The 22,645-nt window shown below is 34.3% G+C and overlaps 1 protein-coding gene across 5 annotated transcripts in view; it reads right to left on the bottom strand.

The window, feature by feature from the left end:
• Positions 1-22,645, bottom strand: part of DACH1 (dachshund family transcription factor 1) — a 358,226-nt gene that overhangs the window by 106,456 nt on the left and 229,125 nt on the right. For 3 of the 5 annotated variants that reach the window (XM_027882958.1, XM_027882959.1, XM_027882961.1), the window contains exons 4-5: positions 10,038-10,193; positions 9,314-9,486 (exon numbers count right to left, since the gene is read on the bottom strand). In XM_027882958.1, the coding sequence (XP_027738759.1) occupies positions 9,314-9,486; positions 10,038-10,193 (329 nt within the window). The remainder of the gene's footprint in view (positions 1-9,313; positions 9,487-10,037; positions 10,194-22,645) is intronic. The other 2 variants (XM_027882963.1, XM_027882962.1) reach the window with 1 other exon arrangement.

Raw genomic sequence — 22,645 nt, 5'->3', positions numbered from 1 at the left:
GTTTAATCCCCGTATGGGCCATTCATTGAAGAGCTGGATTTGGTGATCCTTGTGAGTCCCTTCAACTCAAACTACTCTGTGATTCTGATTCTGTGATCTGAATTTAAGTAACTAAACACAGTTTTGACGTACAAGTGGGAGATGAAACTTAAGAGACACCTGTATGTAGGATGCTATGCAAAAAGGCCCACCTTAAAGCTGTCTTCCATTTCAGTCGACTGAGATACAGATCATAAAGTCAATGGAGCCTCCTCCAAAACCAGATACCTATAGCTCAACTCAGCTGCTCACATTTGAGCCGTTTGGGGTACCAAGGGGTTTTGAGACATCCCCATCAGGTTAAGACAGGACTTCCACTGCCTTCTGGAGTGGCATCAGCTAGATGCCAAAAATACTACCCTTGCACCTCCTGGTTGATGAGCTGAATAGCTTCCAAAATTCTACTGAAAATATTTACTAGAAAACAAGAATTATTTACAATTTATGAAACATAACCCTCTTTTGCTACCTTTTTTTCTCTATTTTTTGCTGTCCTATTTCTTCCTACACATACTCACAAATAAAAATAGTGTGAACAATTTAGGTAATATGTAGCAATTTATCATATGGTTGACTATCATTTCAGAATTATTAAGACTCAGTTAGGTGTCAGAGCAGGAGGTTATACTAAGTAATGGGCATCAAACTCCTAAAGGCCAAATTTGAAGGATACCTTACCTTGGTACTCTTTACAATCTGATTCAAATCAGGAATCCTAAGCATTTAAGAATCCGACATTTATCTCCTCCAAAAACACTCCTACCATATAAGAAATTTTTACTCTAAGGAACTGTAATGCCCTTTCTCATGCTCTTACTCCACTGACATTACCCACCCTCAATATCAATTCCATTTCATAAATAACAGACCTGTTCCTGTGACTCTGGATTGTTGGTTTTTTTATGCTGTAAAGAATAGGTAAAAGATTCTATCAGAAATTTTAACTTATGAGATGGAAGTTGTCTCTAGAATTAGAAACCACTCCAGTTTTATTCCAGAATACCATATATTCACAACACCACATGGTCTTGGTCTCTCCAAGTAAAACAGAAGTGTCTTGATGTATTTCTCAACATTTTTCTACATTTCTCAAACAGGTAAATACTGTAAAATCTCACTCCAAAAGTTCATTTTAAGTAACTTCTTTTTAAGAATTATCTTAATGTATCAGTAATGGAATCCAGGAGACAAGAAATACTTTCATCCCTATATCTTATGTCTTTTTTCTCCTTACCAGGTCACAAAGGTAGTTATTCAATATTAACCTCTATTTTTGCCCATTTTATTTCTGCTCCCGCAGCATGTTTTCACTGTTTGAGAATTGTCTTATTACCAAAAGTCTTCCTCAAAATATACCAAAGCACAGAGTTGATGGAGTTTACCTGTTGATCCCTATATCACTATGGAAGAGAAGACATTTCAGGTAATATATATGTAGGAATAATCCTTCTGCTCCTAAGAAGCTAGAAAAGGAAGTGATATCTTCTAGGTTGTCATCACCTCAGTCTTTCCACAAACATTCTTTATTCTTTGCCATTCCTGTTCCTTACTGACAAAATTCTTCAATCTTTCTGACAAAGTTTGAATATGCCTTCTTCCAAAAATCAACTGGTTTTGCATATACAGCCTTCACCTCCTGCATATCTCTCTCCTACAGGTATTCAGTCTCAGCTTTTTCCTTTGTTCCAGTCTACTTCCCCATAAGACTCATCTCTTGGGTTTAGTCATGCTTTAATTTTAGTCATGGGCTGAGCTCTAGATATGCAGCTAAGTCTAGCTGTTAGAGGTATATACTTTTAAAAACTATTCTTTTTTTAAACTATTTTTTAAACTAGTTGTCTCAGTGCTCTTCAGCATTGAACAAACTCCTTTAAGGATGTTTGTGCTTTAATTCACTGAAGTGCAGAGGATAAAATAGTCATAGTTTTCAATATTTTTGGTAACTTATAGAATGGTTTGGGTTGAAAGAGACCTTTAAAGGTCATTTAGTCCCAACTCCCCAGGCATAGGCAGGGACACTTTCCACTAGACCAGACTGCTCAGAGACCCATCCAGCCTGGCTTTGAACACTTCCAGGGATGGAGCATCCACAGTGTCCCTGGGCAATGTGGATGTATGTATGTATATATGACACAAACTGTTTTGTATAGTATTAATTTTTAAAAATAAAATTAAAAGTTTTTAAGCAGGAGCAGTTTATGATATTTCTGACCTTTATGGAAAAGACACCTGGCCTCCAAGACTTTTTGGTGGTAAAATTATAATAATGTCTTTACAATGATCAAAACATAGATTTCTTTCTTCATTTCCTTACTGACCTATTTTGTGTGAGATGTATTACAGGAATGATTTTCTTGTAAAACAGCATATTTAATTTTACATGAATGAGTGAAAGAAATTAATTACTTGACTATCTTTTTTATTCTCTGCAAACGGGATATTTTGCTTTTACAGTTTCACTTTTTCATTCACCTTTAGTCAAAAACACTATGAGATGCTAAAATGACGGTTTAGACTTTCAAATTGCAAAATGAACTGGACTAATAACTATTTCTTAACTTACCCAATCACTACTATAATATGTGTGTTATTAACCTGACTGAATGCTATAAAATTTCATTTCTATTTCCTTATCTGCATCTACTAAGACTGGGTGGTTAAAAATCTTGCTAACTTCACACTGATGTACTTGACATCTTTCTCACCTTGTCCTTGCAGACCCACTTCTAATCCCAATCAAAACTCAGGAGTTCAAATGTTTGGTATTGTCATCAATTGCACTATTATTTTAAATCATGTATCTATTTCTTATGAAGAAAATAATCCATGATATTTACATAGGATTTTCTTTTCCCTCTTTGTGAATATCTTGAACTTGCTTATGTTTTGGACCAATTGAAGTTAGTTTGATTTCGATTTTACTTCTGCAATTCTTCATTGACCCTACCTTGCTATTCCCATCACAACAACACTGAGAGCATAAAATGCAGAAAAAGATCAGCAGACAAAAATTTGCTTGATTTTTATTGCCCTGTTTACTACAAGATTATTGGAAATACCAGCAGCAGTTAACTGACAGGAAGTCAAACAGAAGACTTCCAAGTAATCCTCTAACAGTACTTCCAGAACAACAGAGAACCTAATCCTTGGAAATTGTGGGCAGTACATAAAGTACAGTGACCTAGCTAGGAAGTGAGTGTCAGAGGATTGGGCCATTACAAAAATTAAAAACAAGCAAGCAAGCCAGCAAACAACCAAACAAAAGTAGATGCTTATCAATACAAGAAAGACCTTGGTTGTACTGCCAAAACTAGAGTAGCATCCAAAGTATTAATAGTTTGGAATTATTATGAAGCAGGCCCATTCCTGGAAGTGCCACAGAGCCTCATAGTACAGAATTTTGGCTTTTGAGGATTGTCATAAAAGTGACAACTATTTTGGACCTGTTTGGTCTTTGTGCCTGTATACTTTCAATTGAATTTATAAATTATATTTTACCTTCTAAATGAATATTTGGCCTAATGAACAAAATATCCTTCTAAGGTATAAAAAAAACCCTGTACACCATGAAAATGTGTAAACATGCAAAAAACTGCTCAAATTGAATTAGTAACTTCTTACTGGCAAACTGAGTTTTTTCAGGTTTTTTTCCCCCTATTTGGAAAATCTATTCGTACTTGAAAAGTAAGCCTAACACAACTAGGAATTTACCCCTCAAAGTAAATCCAAACCATGCATCCAGCCAAACGCCTATAATTCATCTGACTAAATGTCATTGTCTGTACTACAAATATCTGTATCTGAACTAGTCACCCTAGGCTCATTTTTCATCCATGCATTTACATTTCCAAGGTACAACTCACCTCATTTTAAAGTAGCTATCTAAAATAGGTCCAATGAACTATACCCTAGAAGACAGCAAAATGAATCCCATCCCTTGTACCTTGCCTCGTGGCCATTTTGCACCAAATTAATCTCACACTACATACAAAGTAGCCTGTTACACAAGTGATTATGCAAATTCCCAGTCAGAAAATTTGTACTACCTTCTCTGTGTCATGTGTTATGTGTAGATACCCATTTTACATGTCACAAAATAATTCATATGAGCGTATGGCTGCTATTAGCTTCAAACTGCACCTCAGAAGCATGCATGATAAAAGAAACAATAGGATGGCATATAATTTAAAAAAAAAGACATTATTCCAAGTTACAGCCTACCATATATGGTTAGCAACCTCTAAGCTCATTATATAAAAACTGTATTAAAAGCTAACATAAATAATTTTAGTCTTATATATAGAACTAATGAATGGTTAATATAAAGATGGTTAAGCCCTAATAAAGGAAGTCAACTGTGCTTTGACCTAAGATCTACTCATTCTAAATGAAAAAAAAAAAAAAAAAAAAACCAGAAATGTGCATATACATATTTATAGTAACATATTTTTTTAAAAAAGTCATGCTAACATGGAGATTTTCTCTGTTATGTTCAAGTTCCTAGAAATAGCTTTACGATATCATATTCTCTGCAGCTATGATAAAAGAAAATGAAGTATTATTTTGGTCTATACCGTACTTCAAACTTTATAGGTATATCCCAATTTTCATGTTTGCTTTCCAACATGTAAAAGTATATTTTTTAGGAGCTGGCAGTCCTATTTTTATTCAAAAATATTTATTGTAAAGCAATTACCTTTTGCTATTTAAATGTTTTAAATCAAAATTTTCCTTATGTAAAGACAAATTGATCATACTTCATGTATCAGATAAAGAGGAAATGGAAGTAGCTTCCCTCTTCTGGCACTTGTATTCAAGAAAATCACTTTAAAGTAATGTCAAAATTTTTATTCTGAATGTACAAATGTCTCTACAAATAGGAGGCTATCTGTGAAGTCAGGTGTTTTTCAGGTTAGGTATACAAAACGGGCATTTCTGCCAGCTTGAGATGCAATCACTTTTGTTCTCATTCCCTTTCTGTAAAATGAGTATAGCATACAGGAATTATATAGCATTCGTAGGGATGCTGCTTTGTTTGCATAATGCTTTTCCTGTAAGGCACACAAATGTCCATAAAAAATTTTTGCATTCAACACAGGATTTGGATCACACAAGTTAAATAAGGTTGGGACAGACACCCAATTTTAAAAAATTAAATAGAGAATAACTAACCATTCAGTGAATGAGGTAATTTTTATGCAGAAAAATACAGTATATGGGAGTGAAATTAAAATTGCGGTGTACTATATGGATGGAATACTGTAACGTTAAGGTTGTTCAGGCATTCTGATATTTCCTATGGTTATATCTTATGTCTTTTGAAATTTAGTGACGGTTCTTTAACAGAGGTTTTGGATTTAATTTTATTCAATGCATGAAGACAATAAAGCCAAAAGATTTTACAGTAATAACCAATGCATTGAGAATTCTGGCAGATTTTTCAGTTTTACAGTACAGGAAAATTCTGCTTTGTTGGTAACAGCAGTAAAGTGGAAGGGTTTTCTATACAGGATATTTAACTGTACTTTCAAGTTACAAGTACAATTTTACTTTCAAAGTCCTTATGGCCCCTGTCTCTACAGGACGGTGTGCCAGAAAATTTCGAGAAGTACTTCATCTAATCCAGTTTAAAAAAAAAAAAGGTCATATTTTTGGTAAAAGGAAAATAAGTTATGTTATTAATGTAAAGTTATGTAAGTTATGTAAGTAATGTAAACCTTTCTACACAAAACACCTTATAATGGCAAGTATTTCTGCTATTTAAAGTCTGCACTTAACTCAAGGCCTGCTCACATAGCAGTTACAAAAGACATAAGCTGAAGCTTCTATGGTCCCTTTGCTACCCAACCTCTCCATGAAGTGAACTTGCTCATTTTCCTCTTAGAGTCTGCTTTCAGGTATGCTCTCTGAACTTGTTCACCGCCAGTCTGACATGAGACATTAAAATGTACTCTGTTCAGTCATTTCTGTATGGCAGTGACATATTTCTTCTCTTTGGCTATTATTTGGACTTTGGGGCAAATATTATAGAAAAAAAACCATAAGAACATTAAATGGCATCCATGGGAACACATACATACTGCCACTGAAATAGGAAAAAGTAAATGAATTATAAAATAAAATTTCATGTCAGAATAGTCCTATAAATTGAGTTATCTAAAAAATAAAATCTGTAAGCAGTTACCTTTGTTAAATAAATTAGTATCAAATTCCTGCTAATTGATAACAGGAATATATGTATCTATATATATAGATATAAAAGAAGTCATAAACTAGTGGAACACAACAAGTGCTGTGATATATTGAGGTAATTAGCAAAATTTAGTCTGATATATTTATTATGCAGTGGAAAACTACTGTGCTAACCAGTTACTTTTTCAGTTGGAGGTACTGGTTTCTTCTGTTTTATTCTTATTTCTTTCTATAAGTATTAGTAACACATGGATAAATTGCAGTTTTTGATTCTGGCATGCTGCTCTGTTCTAACTTTTACAATGTAATTTCAAGTTGCTATTAACATGAGGTATGTCCTTTATATTTTCATATATCTTTCTTCTGAGTGAAAAAAATTGATGTAGTGAAACTGCTAACAAGCTGAGCCTTTGAAACCATGGGCAGGTGATGAAAGCCACTTCATGTCTAAAGCATCCCCAGGTCACAGCTGTCACACTCACTGCAATTCATTGCTGTCACAATCTGCTGTCCCTGCTTGTTGTTGCTCTCCTCTTATTCATCCAACTCATATATCTAAACATTCCATTACAAAAAGACATCTAATGTTCGTCTCATGTTCAAAAGGGCACAACACTCTTCTGAAATATAATTCTGAAGATTTTAGAGCTCAGAGTTCACTGCCAAATCTAAGGTGTTGCTTTGTAAGGCTTCCCTTGTAATTTTGTCTTTGTCTCATCTCCTGAATATAGCAGGATAAAATGTTTAGTTAGTACATGATCTCAGCTTTATTCCAACTTCTTATCACAAAGAAATGAAATATTGCCCAGTAATAGAAAGGCATTTGAAGCTTTGTGACTTTAAAGATAACAGCACTAGCTGTGAACTTGGTGAATTGCAAGGAAAGGTCAGCAAGTCATCTACTGTGGCACTGTTCACAAAGGCAATTCTATCCATTGAACCTGGTTGTTTAAATTATGAAGACTCAGATTTTCTAGGACTTAATTTTGTTCTTTGTTATCTAATTAGATATGGTGACTATTGATTTACTTTTCCAAGTAGAAATTTCTCATAGGCCTTCTAACTTTCAAGCAGAGTTTAAACTGGTAAACATCCTGTATTCTAATCATAAATCTATGTTGTCTTTTCAGGTTACAACTACAAACTCCGAGATGAGTGATTCACAAACTTTTCAAAACAACTTGTGGAAAGATTATCACTGAGGAGAAAATACTTCAGTAAAAACTATGGTTAAAAAATGAGTCAAAAGATAATGAAAACAAACCCAAGAAGTTTAAAAATGTAGCAGTAAAAAAAATGGAAGCTATAATCCTAATAACAAACAGTTTCATGAAGGAGAGCAACTGCACTATTTATTCTTTTCTGTAAAAATAAAGAAAAGGAAGGTTTGGCCTTCTCACTTACATTTATTCTCTAAGATATTTATTTTGATTGTAGTATAAGTTATTATTCATAAACATAACACTGCCAGTGCAAGGTTCAAAAACTATGCTGATTATAGTTTCCTGCTCAACTACTCAGTATATATAATTCAATGGACATTGAAATCTCAGCCTCTGAGTATGCCTAGTGAAGAACAGGTAAATTGCCAGTGACATTATGTCTATCCTCATGGGAAGAAAATCCCCTAACAGTGACCTCATGCTTTCAAGTTCCTGGGGTTTATGTTTCAATCCCGTTCATTATTAAAAAATAGGAACATAATTACTTGGCTATGTTACCTCTATCCACATGACCATGTTCATCTGCCATAGACAAAAACAGAGGACAGAAATCTAGGCATATGTTATACCACAATGGAGCTGAAGGAACGAGTAGGAAAGTCCCACAAGAATAAGTTCCTTAGCCCTTTCAGTATTATTGAAGTAACTATGTGCAACGAGATCTTACATTTATAAGTGAGTTCTGGATGACAGATTAACACTTGTGTTTATGCATATAGCTGTAGTAGAAATGTGTTGTGGGCAGTGTGTCACAGGACTTGACTGAAGAAGTCACGGCAGCACTTTGGTAATGTCTCAGATGGGTTCTACATAAACCCTTGGGCACGTACACTTTTCAAAAGAGAATTCGGGTTAATTTGGTCATCTAAAAACATTCCATTGTAATCCACATATTTTTAAATTATGGTTATGTGCAAACCAGATGGGAACACAAAACCTGGTTTGTCAAATAACTTGCACAGGAAGTTATGCCAGGAGTTATGCAAAAGTTGACAGCTACGATATTAGCATGAATGTGAGATAGCTGAATTTTCAAAAATGACAGATATACATAGTATAGATTATTAATAAAAACAAATACTTAAGTAAGCAAGATTTTGAAAAATAATAATATACATATATATAACAAAGTGTTTGCAATGTTTCAGAGGGCCCAAAATTGCTAGGTACTTTTAAAATCTTCAGATAGATTACAAGAAAACTATCTCTCCAACTAGATGAGTTACAGGAATAAACTTGTTAAGAAGTAAAGGAACTCCAGGATAAGGAAAATTTTCTGGTTTGGGACTGCCTAAGATTAAAATAATATACAGAGCTATAAGATAACAGATATCTCTACAATACTACAGTTCTGACCTGCAGATTACTGGGTCTGCTCTGTGCAACTTCCCTCTAAATTGTTCTGGGATTTGGCAAACTTAGGTTCTACAGAGGTAAAGTACCAAGCCTTTCAGGCTTCTTCAGATAACTTGCTGCATTTCACTTCAAATTTTTAGATTTTAAAATTGGAAGAACAACCTCTTCTAATTTAGGAAAAGAGTAATTTTTTCCTTGATATCTTGAAGAATGTTGCCATTAGATTACGGACTATGAAATATGAGAAATCACAAAGCTGTGCATCTTGTATGAAAATGCTTCGAGTGCTGCTTTAATATTGACTTAGAGAGGGGAGGGAAACTGAGATAACACTGGCCACCAGCAGTCTACTGTGCTCCCAAAAGCCACAACACTTGGTTTTCTTGTATATACTGACTTTATGACTTACCTTAGAACATTTGACACCTATACATCTTTATGATGGTTAGGAGTGTGTTACGATTTTATGCTTTTTGTTTTGGTTTCATTAGTTATATAGTTACCTTAATAACAGATGTCTCAACTCTGGATGGAGGACTCTGCACTTGTGCTGCTGCTGCCATGTTGGCAATGGTACTAAGGTGATTCATCTGGCTCATTGCCATCGTGACAGATGCTGGAGGTAGGCTCACGGGAATTAATGGGTGGGGCATCATCATAAAAGGAAGTTCCAATCCTGTTGGGAGAAAAGAAAAAAGGGAAACAGGCTTATGCAACTTTTTTAAACACTGTCCTCTTTTTCTCCTGATGGACAATATTCAAGTGATGGGTGACAAGATGGTTCACACAGCAGGACAGAGCAGCTCTCCGTCAGTTCTCTTCTGGGATATGCATGGGTGAATCACTAGCAACCGTGGAGGATTTCTAGCCACAAGGAGAGGCTATTAGACCTCTTAGTTTGTTCATATCAGTGTAATGTATATAATTGCTAAGCAATGGTTATTTATTATAGTTTTTAATATCTGCTGTAAGGTGCCTTACCAATACATTATTACGCCACTCATGTACAGGTTAGCTGTTAAGTATCAATTTTCTTGCATACGTATTTGTTCTTTACTGTCTCCACTTCCACTGCTTAATATTTAAAGGAAGTATTCCAGTATTCCCCACAACCTTGATTTTTTCCTTGCCTATTTATATATATACAAAAAAAACCAAAAAAGAAACCAAAAAAACCCAGAAACTATAAAACTGCTGATGTTAGTGCTGAAAGATGTCAACCCGTACCATTTGGCAGAAGGTGGTTCTGTTGCAGAGGGTTGAGAGGATGGCTAACTGGAACATTATGCTGTCCAGGCAAGTTGGGGTGGTTAACAGAGGCCTGTGATCCTTGGGTGGGGGGAGACTGAAGTTTTTCTTTATCCCAAGAACCATCACTGCTGCCTGTGGGGAATGAATATATATTATTTGGATGAATGAAGACTCCAAATTTTCAATTTCTGAATTTGGAAGCAAGGCCAGCAATCTAATCTTTTTTTGCAAGTGGCAATTTTTTTTTTTTTCCTTTTTTTAATATGTGGGCTGGGGAAGGACTTTAGGCTATTTTTCCACCCTCTGAAAGAGGTATGTAAGGATAACTTTTTAAAGTTAATATTTAGCACACAAACCTAGAAGTGTTATAGTCACTCTCACTCACATAAAGTCTGTGCTTCATGTATAATTTACATACACTTTTCCCATACTTAGCAAGTAAAACTATATATGGCATTTGTTTTATATGTGAGAGAATATTTTTGCCTGCAAATTGTCTAACCAAAGAATATGGTCAGTTATGCTGATTAAAATTTCAACTAAAGTCATATTTTTTCCTGTATTTGTGAATAAACAAACATATGAAGTAACTAAAAATGTTATTTATTGAGGGCACCAATATGCGTGTATATGTGCTTGCTGATGATTCTATTTTGTATATTCAATTTTTATTTCATATTATTAATAAAAACGTAAGTGATTACATTTATTCCTACAGTCTTCTGGTAGTGGAACAGACTAACAGCAAGGAAAAATGTGGACAAGTAAGTATTGAGACAAGAAATAATTTAATTTATTTCAGAAACACTCTTTTTCACTATTGCAGACTTCTTCATAAAAACTACCCACAGAATTAAAGAACAGGATACAATTAAAGAACAGTATATATACTATATATAAAGGACAACAACTCATATATCATTATTAATTTGCATATTTATATGCAATGAAAAGTTTAAAATTTTCCAATCCGACAAGTTATATTATTCACTGTACGTAGTATAATTTATAATGCTGAGATTGACTATATGTATGTTTATGAATACAAAGTAATCTATACACTCATTGTATGAGTTTATTTACCATACAAGATCAATAAACAATGTTTGAATATATTAATAAATATGGATATATACATGCATTCTCAGCAGTATTAAAATACCCATCAGCAATATATGATTGCTTCCTTTTTCATGTAGAGCACAATTTCAACCTTCTGACTTTGAAAGTTTCTACTATTTTCATGGGAATGTCTCTTGATAAGAACTTGAGGATAACATCAGTCAAGATGTATTTAATCTATACTCAATTTCTAATTAGCATTAGGGATTATAGCAAAGTGTATATTCCTGAATGTTTTTCTATATACATCTTACTCATTAATGAACAATAGGGTCTGAAAAACAACAGGAATGATACCACCTCCTTCGTACTTCAGTAGAAAGGGATAAGCCTATTAGTCTTGAGATATTTTAACATCATTTTCACTGAATGACAAAAGCACAGAAGTTGGTAGAATTCCAATTTAATTTCTCTAGATCTATTAAAAACCTGATTGTAAAAGCTGTACAACGTAGTTTATAATGAAAAATACTCCATTATTGCCATGATTTTCTTTCCCTAGTTACTTCATGAAGACAGTTAAGGCTCAATATAAATTCTAACTCATTAGCTCAATACTGTCTCAATCCCAGTGTAAATTGTTCAGAAGTAGGTAATGAAAATTCAGTCCAAACTCTCCTGATATCAAACAAGGCAATTTTATGAAACAATGAAAAGAATCAATTATATGAGATACTTTCATTATTTTACAAGAAATTGTCATAACCTTTATGCAGTGTACATAGTTGAGCTGGTTAATATATAATTTGAATCTTGTCACCTCTGATAAGTGAACATGTTTTCTTGTATTTTGAGAATTCAGACACTCTCAAAAAGCATTAACTTACTTTTAAACACACAGTGAAGGAGCTAAATCTTAGCTTGAAAAAATCTTTTTTTTCCTTTTCATTTTATATTCTCTAATTTTCTGCTTTTTACCATTGTGACATACATATTTTACTCCTGAACATACAGCACTATCCCACTGCCTCTCTTTTTTTGCTTATCCCTTCTGAAGGGTTCATAGCAATCCATTGCAGCACTCCAGTTGTGAAAGTCCTCCCACCATGTCTTTATTCTGGCAACTATGTTATAGTTTTCCTGCTGCACAATGGCTTCCAGCTCCTCCTGTTTGGTGGCCATGCAGCTTGCAGTGCTGTAGATGCAATTCAGCTGTACTATTGATCCCACTGCCTTTCTGGGGTGAGAAGCCTTAATTCCTACATGATCATTCTCAGACGCTTCCATGATTTCTAACACATGGATAATCCTTTTGTCTTTGCCCCCATATGACTCTCCATCCTCTGCCTCCAGTGAGATGGTAGAGCAAAGGACCTTGCTAACCCATTGTCCCCCAAACACTGGTGTGCCTCCTCCAGGCTTATCTCTAGTGAGCTTGATTTCATCCCTTTCTCCCTTCAAATCTAGATAAAAGCTCTTTCAAAAAGCCCTGTGAATTCCTGTTTCCCCTTTGAGACAGGTGTACCCTGTTATGTCATATGTATATATATATATGTCATCTCTCTATATAAGAAGAATACAAGTAATACATAAATATATATTAGTAATTATATGAATATTTGTTAGTATTATAAGCAAGGAGGTTGTTTGCATTTTATAGGGCTGTTCAATTCCCAGTAGTATTTTCCTATTTATCAGCCAGATCTTCTACAGTGCAGTTGATTCCACGTTACATGCTGATGTTCAATATGGAGATGGAGTCAATTCTGCTGTGACCCTTCCTGACCTAGTCACAGAATTTTGCACTGTCAGTCATAGTTTGCGAATTATGGCTCTGCTTATGTGACTCAGAAATTAGAGCTTTTCTAAATCAGTACCCCCTTCTGCCTCAAAATTATAGTTTCTACTGTTTTAGCATGATATCAAACCCAATAATAAATTGGAAGAGAGAAGACAGGCTTCAGAAAGCAACACATCAAGGCTAACATTTAGCTAGTGACAGTTTCTTTAATATTTGTAGTCTGGAATCATGTGTTAACATCTCTTTACATGGAAAATGATTTATAGACAGAATCCACTCCATAACATTAAAAACACTTTCAAACTCCAGGCTGTTGTGCTCCTCAACACTTTAAGTGAACAGACGTGGATGCAAATAGTCCTGCTAGTTAAGCAGAACACTCTTACTCTTAGAGGAAACAGTTATTTTCATTAATGTCAAAGCAAAATAAGTGTTATTCCTTAGACACTATTCAATGCTTGCACAGCAAAGTGCAAGCTACCAGTTCTGTCACTTTTTACATTTGATTTTGATTTAATGTGTACAGTGGTTTCAAAGAGTATTAAAAATCTGTTGCCTTCTTCCTCTTCACTTGTTGCCCTGCTGGAGGCTTATGTTTTTCCAGTTTCCATCAGTGGTTGTCAAGTCTTTGTAATAGGATTAAAAGCTTGGACACCTGATATCCCTGGGTGCTTCAGTTCACCCTCATAAAAGCTGTTTGCTTTAAATTGAGAGAAAATCAGTTTTTAGTGGCATAATTAATTAAATTATGCAAAGTGTTCCAGATTCAGCATAACACTTTCTGAAGCAGCAATTGGAAGCTCTACATTGCATTCAAACAGCATTTCAATTGATGCTGCACTAGGCTGACCATAGAGTAGCATTTTCAAAGCTTTCAAGCATAAGGGATCCAATTTTGAAATGCAAATGCTTAATGTTGAGTGCTCAAACCCCATACATATGTACTTGAATAGGCAATTTGGTAGCCAACTACGTATTTCATGTGCAATAGCGCTAATACAAGCACTCAAAAAATTGAAATGAAGTTCCAAATACAAGTTCACATGCTTAAAAACTGGGCTCAGACGATCTCACATTTACTCATGATGGACAACCCAAGGGAACAAAAATGACAATACATTTTCATAATTTAAAAGGCATAGTACAGAATTCACTTCTTTCCTCATCGCCAATATTTCAGCACATATTTTCCATAATGTGAGTTACCTTCTCCCATAATCAGCAGTTACACAACAAACCATTATTTGTATACTGAAGTGGGTCTGTAAAAACCTGATGCCTGGATTGTTTGTATTCATTAGTAGCACAATTAGGTAGCTAAGGATGGTAATAATAAATTGAAACAATTCTAGACTGGAAGGTAATGCAGCCAAGAAAAAGAAAATGAAGCAGAAAACCACACTGTACAATGTCGGTCTCACAAACAAATGCTGATCTAAATGTATCAGGTTCATTTTTACAAACACTACTCTTATTTGCAGACTCCTTTTCCCTTCTTGTTCTGTCCCCATTAGGACTCCGTTTGCTTAAATTTTTGTTCCTACAATGTGAGCTGAACAGTTAACTCCTGTGGTAGTCAACAGGGATCCAGTCAACAAGCTCTTGCAGGACTGTTGAGCTTACTCTGTGGGAGACAAACCTACCTTTGGTCAGCTGAACCCTAATCTCCTGGTTTCACAGACTACAGTAACACTTCTCCCAGACTCAGTTCAATGGCCTAAACACAAAACACCTGAGATGGTCAAAATAATTTGAATCATGTCTTATATTGTTGGTGAGTATAACACAGCACCTGCAGCTGTAGATCAGGCAGGATACCTGAGGGCATCTAAGCGAGTAGCATAAATACATCTAGGCAACAAAGTCAAACCTTTCTTGATCATAGGTGGTTTTTAGAAATTAAAATCAGGCTATATGCCAGAACCTCAGGTCTTCCCTTTCCTTTCATGTGGAAAACTTGGATATTTTATGGCAGTCCAGAGAACATTTCAAGCCTTTCTTCAGGTAAGTGAATCCCATCCCATGGCTAAGGGATGGTTTCAGGTACTATTACATACACAAGTAATATCACATAGCAAAAACACAAAAGAGAGCATGATTGCCTACTAACAACTCAAACCACTTTTTTTTTTTTTTTTGAGTGCTACTGATCTTCCTAATCTTTCTGTTATCTTCTGTGTTTCCTGAAACAATTTGTATCTCAGCAACAATTACCAAACAAAGCATCAGTATCAGCTGTGTTGGCTCACTTTTCTGAAGTGGACTATTCACAATCTAGGCTATTTATGTCCACTGGAAAATACGCATAATCAGCATGCTAAAAATTGGTAATCCTAGCCTCCTGACAGTGAGTAAATAGTTTCATAAACAGTCCAAATCAAACCCTGATGCTTTAGACTTTTAATTGCTATAAATTTGAGATTTGATTTCTGCATAATTTAGTTTCCTAAAAGCCGTTGTAGTATTTACCTGCAATATATGAGTGTTGTGAGACTGTATGAAGAACAGACGTCTAAGGAAAAGGTATTTTTCTAATACTTCTATGTTACTGCTACATCATTAAAGACAAAATAAAACCCCCAACCTTTGCAATACGTAAACTACATCTGTCTAATATTACTGATACTTTAAAAAAATGTGTTACTCCCTCTTCTGAGACCACAAAGGGATCAGGAGAGCAAGTACTATGACATAGGAAAATAGTACATTTCCTAAGATTTCTCTTTTATTGGCTCTACATAAGGATTTTTATTTTCTTTTTTTCACCTCTACATGAAATTTTGCATTGTTTGGTCATTTTCTTGTTATATAATCATGCTCTTAAATAGGCCACGGCAATGTGGCCTCATAATTAAAAGGTTTTCTAATTTGCTCTAAAATAGTAGGGTGATGGTTCTGCTATTTGTAGTTCTGCTATTATCACAACAGAGTATATACATGTCCAGCACCGAATTCTTAAAAAAAAAAAAAAAAAGACACTAATCTTCAATAACGTTTTCCTACAAAAATATATAAAGGAGAAGCCAAAAGAACCTTGGGAATCACGTATGGTTTCTCCTTTGCTGACAGCAGTGGCAATCTGAAAAACAGGTTATAGCCTCAATCATGTTGACTGCTTCATTCACTGTCTTAAATTTATTGCATACTTGTTTTGTGGCAATGGCAAGGAAATCATAACTACACTTTGCACTGTAAGCCAGATTTGTACCCACTTAACGCACCTTCTTCCATATTTATGTTCCAATAATAAAAACTGTAGTAGAAACTGTTAATTCCAGTAAATAAGATGGAATTTTAAGTGCTGAATATCAGAGTACAGGCTTAATCAGAAAATACTGAATTTATATAAGTTAGTAAGTGAAAGAATTTTTTTTACAGTTAAAATGAATCCCATGGAAGATATGTATATTTTATACTAATCCTTCATTATTTCACCAAAAAGATTAACACAAGAAAAGCTTTTTAAAATTCAATTTAATGAATAATGAAACTGTCCAAGACAACTGAAAGCTCAGCAACTCAGTTACAGACTGTGTGACATTTACCTAAAAATAGATTTTCCATTTGTCGCCTTCTACTAAGATCTAACTTGCACTCATTTCATAGATAAAGACCACTTTATTTTTATGGTTATATGATCTTCTAAGATAAGAATGCAATTTAGATACGTAAAAATAAATTTGTGACAAAAAATCACATGTAGTTGTATGCACTGTATTCAGCAAAATAAAAACTGAACCACATTTTACTGTCAGGAACACCTGTGCAAATATGTTAAATTCAGACCAGAAAGCTAGAAGTACAGTTAGCCCCTTGAGACCGAGTTTTTTAAATATGAAGACTAATGAGCCAACAGAAGTCAACCAAAATACACAGAAAACTACATTTTTTTTATCTTTTTTTCAACACAATGAACATCACAAAGTATTTAGTGAATATCTTGATCATAGTTTTGCTTTTTTTATAAGATTTTCTCATTTAATAGATAATTGATACATTACTATATACACTCATTGTATGTAATTGTGGATATTAATATTTTCTGTATGCCTAGGGAAGAGGTAAGAGTGAATATGCCTGGCTAAGTAGTATATAACATCATATTTAGAACATTTTCTGGGAAATGAGGTTTTCAGTTTTTTTAGTATAAGAATTTCAGTTTATAAACTTCAGTTTATAAAGAAAGAAGTTATCCTCATTCAATTTGTTGCTCTGTATAATCAGTATAACAGGCTCAATACTATAGGCTTCATTTTTAGTACAGTGGAAACTAAAACAGACAGATCCAGAAACTTCTCCAAGGGAATAGATGCAAATTTGAGCTTCTGAGTGATTGAGGCCTATAAGCAAATGTCTGAGTTTTGCAGAAGATACAGGTTTGGATGGGAAGCTGTGCTTAATACCTACACTAGTCTGATTCAGGCAATTCCTCAGTTGGTGTGGACCCTGATTTCTGATCCTTACTACCTCTAGTCTGAGTTTTACAGCTTCTAATTTGATATTAGCAGTGCTCAAAACCAAAAAAAAAAAAAAGCAAACCGAAGCAATATACCATGTATATATTCAAGAACTTGTCTTCCCCCTTTTCTTTATCTTTACTAAAATATTTTCTTAAGTGACGCAAAAAGTTTTAAAAAATAATAATCTAATTATTGACTCTTTAACTCAAGAAGAAAAATCCTGCAGGTTTTCAGGATGCCTAAGTACAGCTGATAGTTCTGTAATGCTATAAACTAAAGAAACAAAATAGTAGAAAACTCTCAGTAAATATACTGAAGTGCAAAACTTAAATTAATAGAGAAATTGCATAAAGCGAGAATCTTAGGTTTTTTAATGTCTTTCGTAAGTAGACACACCCCATTAGTTTGTGCACATTTTGCCCCACCTGTTTCAGCTTTGTTAAAATATGGAAAAATAAATGATGCAAGATACATTTGGCTTGAAAGCATTGAAATTAAAAGCAAGAAGGCCTCTGTAAACTCATGTTCAGTCTATTTAGAAGAAGATGCACCAGGGATGAGAAAGTAAAGCAGGGAGGTTGACATCTTACAGGTAATTCTGTGTCTTGATGATTTTTTTTAAATTGCTAAACTAAAAAGGAATGTTTCAATTTCCAGCACAAATGCAGCACATGGGCTCTAAAAGGTTGCACACAGAACGTTTTCTTAAACATCATTCTTTGGACTTTTACTCACTGAATTGTTTTAGTCATTTTCTTAGGAAACAAGGCTCAATTGTCAAAAATCATTCCTTATTAATCAACAGATCAACATCCTGTCTTAAGCAAAGTTGATTGCAAGTCTCATAGCAATTACAACCCTATGTTCTCTGGGAAAATAACCACAGGTTGGCTGCTTGACACCCCACCAGCTGCAGCAAGTTTCGGGCACTCTCCAGAGTACGTGGCTGTGTTTCCTATTCAGGGAAAAGGAGCTTTGTGTTTGCCCAGATCTTGGCTTGATGTGCAGCATGGGGCTGGGCACAGAGGTTTCCAAATCGATGCTGTGTCTCTTCCACACTAGAAAACTTCTGCAGGAAAGTCAGAAGGCTGCACAAGCTGAGAGCTCACAGAGCCATCTCCTCCTCCTTTGGGAAACAGGTGCTAACTCAAAGCTTTGTAAGGAATTGCCTTACTTATGAGTTGCCTGTAGTTTTGATTTAGCTCTCCCATGACCATTCTGATACAGTATATAATTTTTAGGTCTTTTATAGACTTTTTGTAAATTTGCAGCATGTAATAGGCTCACATCTCAAATGAATTCAGTGATTATTACTATTAGTATTATTACTATTACTATTACAAATTACCTTTTTCTAGCTTTTAGGTGCACAACTTCACCATTTCAATGTTACTTGAACACACGTGCATGTATTTGTGTGTACACTTCTACCTTTACATCACATGCACACACAAACTACACATGTAAATACATAAATTGTACAATAAATTGTGAGCTGGAATCTTACTAAAAACACCCCTTTTCATATACTTAGATTTTTAAATGGAGAATATATGTCTACCAACTCAAAATCCAGTTATTTACAGCCTAGCAAACAAAATTATACTATACTTCCCTTCTTCAAGAATAACACATGCATTATTACCAAGAATCATTATTACAGCTCAGCCATTACTCAGTACTTCATTATGCTGCAGTAACTTCACTGTGCACTTAATCCTTTAGGGTTTTTTCTACAGTTCCATGTACCGAGACAGACGATTCTGTTACTTAAAGAAGGAAATTTTACCTAACAGTTCATGGATCCTGAGACTTGTTTCAGGACTGCTGAAACTGTTTCTGCACATAATTTATTGTTTTCTCAGGATGACAATGAAAAAAAATGGCAACTAGTATGACTAGTAGTAAGAGTAGTAATAGTAATAATATGTGACAAAGCAGGTGGACACTCCTGGCCTCAAAGGGCTTATAGTGTGAAAATACTGTAAGAAACAGTACATATACACAGACAACAGGCTACAAGGAATTTCCCTCAGTAGGGAAGACCTACATATAAATGCATATCTATTATAACTGCTTCTCATGATTGCTGTTGTTTATGCACAAAGGATCATTTTCTCTGTGAGATTTAGGCTACTAACATTCTCTGTTTATGTAATGATACCTTATTCTATTCAGAACTGCTACTGTTTTTTCTGACTGAAGCCTCACAAAAATGATCAAAGGTAAAATCTTAACACAAAGGCAGCTAAAAGTATGAAATTGGATTAAGAGGGTAGGAATGTGAAAATGATACATCTGAAACAGTAAATTTCTCAAATATTTCCTTAGATTTTTGCAATTTGGGCGGAAGAGGGTGTAACTACTTCCTAATTAATTTGGGTATTTTTGTTCCCTTTTTAAAATGGAGAGACATCACTATCTTAAAGCTATTTAACACAACATATTTATTTACTTCAAAAAATGACTGGATCACTGTTACCAACAGCTATGTCTAGTGGAAAAGCTTTTCACCTAATGTGGAAGAGACAAAATAGTCAAGCTAGTGTTTGACACAAAAGCCTACTCATTAAATGATAGCATGTTATGATAATTTCTTCAATATTGGCTTTACAGTTGTCTCCTTTTTTTTTTTTCCTGTAATAGTTCTAGGACAAGGAAGTTCACCTAAGCCATTATATCAAGATTTAGTACTCTGAACTTTACCAGGCCCACATGAATTTTATTCATTTAGTCATTTTTATGTATTAGCATATCAAACTGATTTGTGAAGAAGGTCCACCCTTCCTAAGTGTACTTTCAACAATATCTTTAACTGTGTCTTAGAAAAAATTTCTAGCAAGATATTTACATCCAGATCTCATTTAGTAAAAATCAGGATGGTACACTCTTTCAGTGGTCAGAAAAAAACATAAGAACATATCTTACTGTGTTTCCTAGCTCCATTCAACCTTTCTTCACGACCAGTAATTCAGCTGGTCAGAGATGAGGGGAGTTACATAACAGGAGAGACAATAGGTATACACATAGACATTCTTTACCCTACCTTGACTCAATTAGTGACAATATTCTCCAGGTCAGATTTGTGGGTACAGTGTTGACAAAGATAACCTCTGTTCCCGTCTCTTGCTTTCTGAACAAGTTTTGGCCAGTGTATAACTGGTGGCTATTATATAATAACAGGTGGGCTAGATGCCTTCTCAGCAACCTGCATTCAGTCCTCTGCACACTAAACGGATAAAGATGTTTCTGTGTGTTAAGTCCCTCAGACTTAAGCCCTACAAACAAGATGTTACCATACATTAGCAATTTACACTGATCAACTCAGTACAGAATGTTGACCAGGGCTAGAAGTTTTTCTGATGTTTCAGGAAAAATTATGAAAAAATCTTTTCCAAATTCTAAAATCTTTTTTAATTATTATTCTGATTTATTTTTTTCTTTAAAATGGAAGTGACCATTTCTTCAAAAGCTTTGTTTTTGCAAACTAGCTGTCTCGTGTACAGTCAATGTAGATTTCCAACAAAAATAAAAAGCTGCATTTCTCACTTTTAAATCATCAAGACATAAATGCACAGACAAATTGCTAACAGGCAACAATTATCCCAGAAATCAAATCCTAGAAATCAAATTTGGCCTAAAGGCCAGAATAAGTTAGAGCGGTATTCCTAGAAATGGAATTACAAGTAGAAGCATCTGATATTTGGCATCTAAATTTGGCATGCAGCTTACCTGCCCCGCAAGACATAGAATACGTAATTCCACAATTATATTCTAAACCAGGAAAACATCTACAAATAATTTGAAAATCTTTCCCTTTTGAAGACTATGACTGAAATCCTGTTTCCACTGAAGTCAGTGAGACTTGTTTAAGGCCAAATTTTCATTCTTGTTGCTTTGATGTACCAGTCTGAGCACAGCTGAGTGCAAAGATACAAGTCTTAATTCAAAGTGGTGTCTAAGCATGTTAGCTCAAGGGATGTACAAATGCTAAAAAATGGCTAAAAAGTTTATTATCTTGTGGTTAATTTATCAAGGGATAAAATAAGTTACTTAAATATGAGATATATGATAACAGAACATTTGTCCTGTTAAGTGATTCACTAAAAAAGGAAATTTAAATATCAAGACTATCCTTGGTTTCCACAGGGATTTCTGTGCAGTCTTCAGGATTGACACTATGTTAAAGTATTGGTACAATTTTTCAAGCAGATTAGCCTGAACACAGTGCTTTGAAAAATTTAAAAAAGAGAACAGATAGCAAATGTCACTTCTTTAGTAGCTACAAAATGCAAACTCCAAGTGTTTTAACCTAATGAATAAATGAGTTTGTCCTTTATGTATAAAATATAGTTTGTGTTTGTTGCACAAGTTTTTTAATAATAGATGAATTTTAGGTTTGCTTCAACATATTCAATAAAGTGTGATTAATTTGGTTTTTCAAAAATGCAAACTAGACATTACTATATTACTTTGCAAAATGCACAGCTTGCAACATTATTGTCTCTGTGGGATCTTAAATTGAATTGTAAAATGTGTCTTATTTCCAGTTTGATTTATGTAAGAAATTTCAGTGGATAATGCCCTTTTTGAAGTTTCAGTGCTTTCTCCAAAGAAAAAACACATAACTAAAAATCATGACATAGCTTATTATAAATCACAGCAAAGTTTTATCCTTACATAATGTTCCACTTAAAAATCATATACTGATGCCACATATTAGATTCAATTCAGTGAATTAACTTTTTTTAAGTTTTGTATTATGACAGATTATATAACGCATTTTTGACATGTTCTGTGATTTTACTGCGATATTCTAAGTAATTACCAAATCTCTTTTTCTCTAAAAAAGCTTTCCTGTGCCCTGAGAATTAATCTATGATACCATTTAACTTGGCTTTTTGAAGTAAATATCACTAGATAAAAAGCCAGCTGGTTCTGAATAATGGGATACTTGAATGAATGTATTAGTGTTTGAAAATGAGAGTACAAATCTTTTAAAAAGATTAATTTCCATAAGAAAGATAGCTCACAGATCTACAAAAGAATAAATTCAAAACATAATAAACTGGCAGAAAGAGAGGTAGATTAAAGTAAAGGCAGCAGCACCTTGTTATTGCAGCTGTTGTATAGCAATGATTCTGTATCAATTACAACATTTGGTAGGTATGGGCAGCCTCTTCAAAGGCTTCAGTATAAAGCTTGAACCTGGAATACACACTACACCCTATGCAATAACTTGAGTGATTAATTTTTTTTTC

The sequence above is a fragment of the Empidonax traillii genome, unplaced genomic scaffold (assembly GCF_003031625.1).
Source record: "Empidonax traillii isolate 1590-97213 ecotype Southwest subspecies unplaced genomic scaffold, ASM303162v1 scaffold115:size2055165, whole genome shotgun sequence".
Classification (NCBI taxonomy): domain Eukaryota; kingdom Metazoa; phylum Chordata; class Aves; order Passeriformes; family Tyrannidae; genus Empidonax; species Empidonax traillii.
Note: the sequence above shows the minus strand (reverse complement) of the source record. Positions and strands in the feature narration are given on the sequence as shown.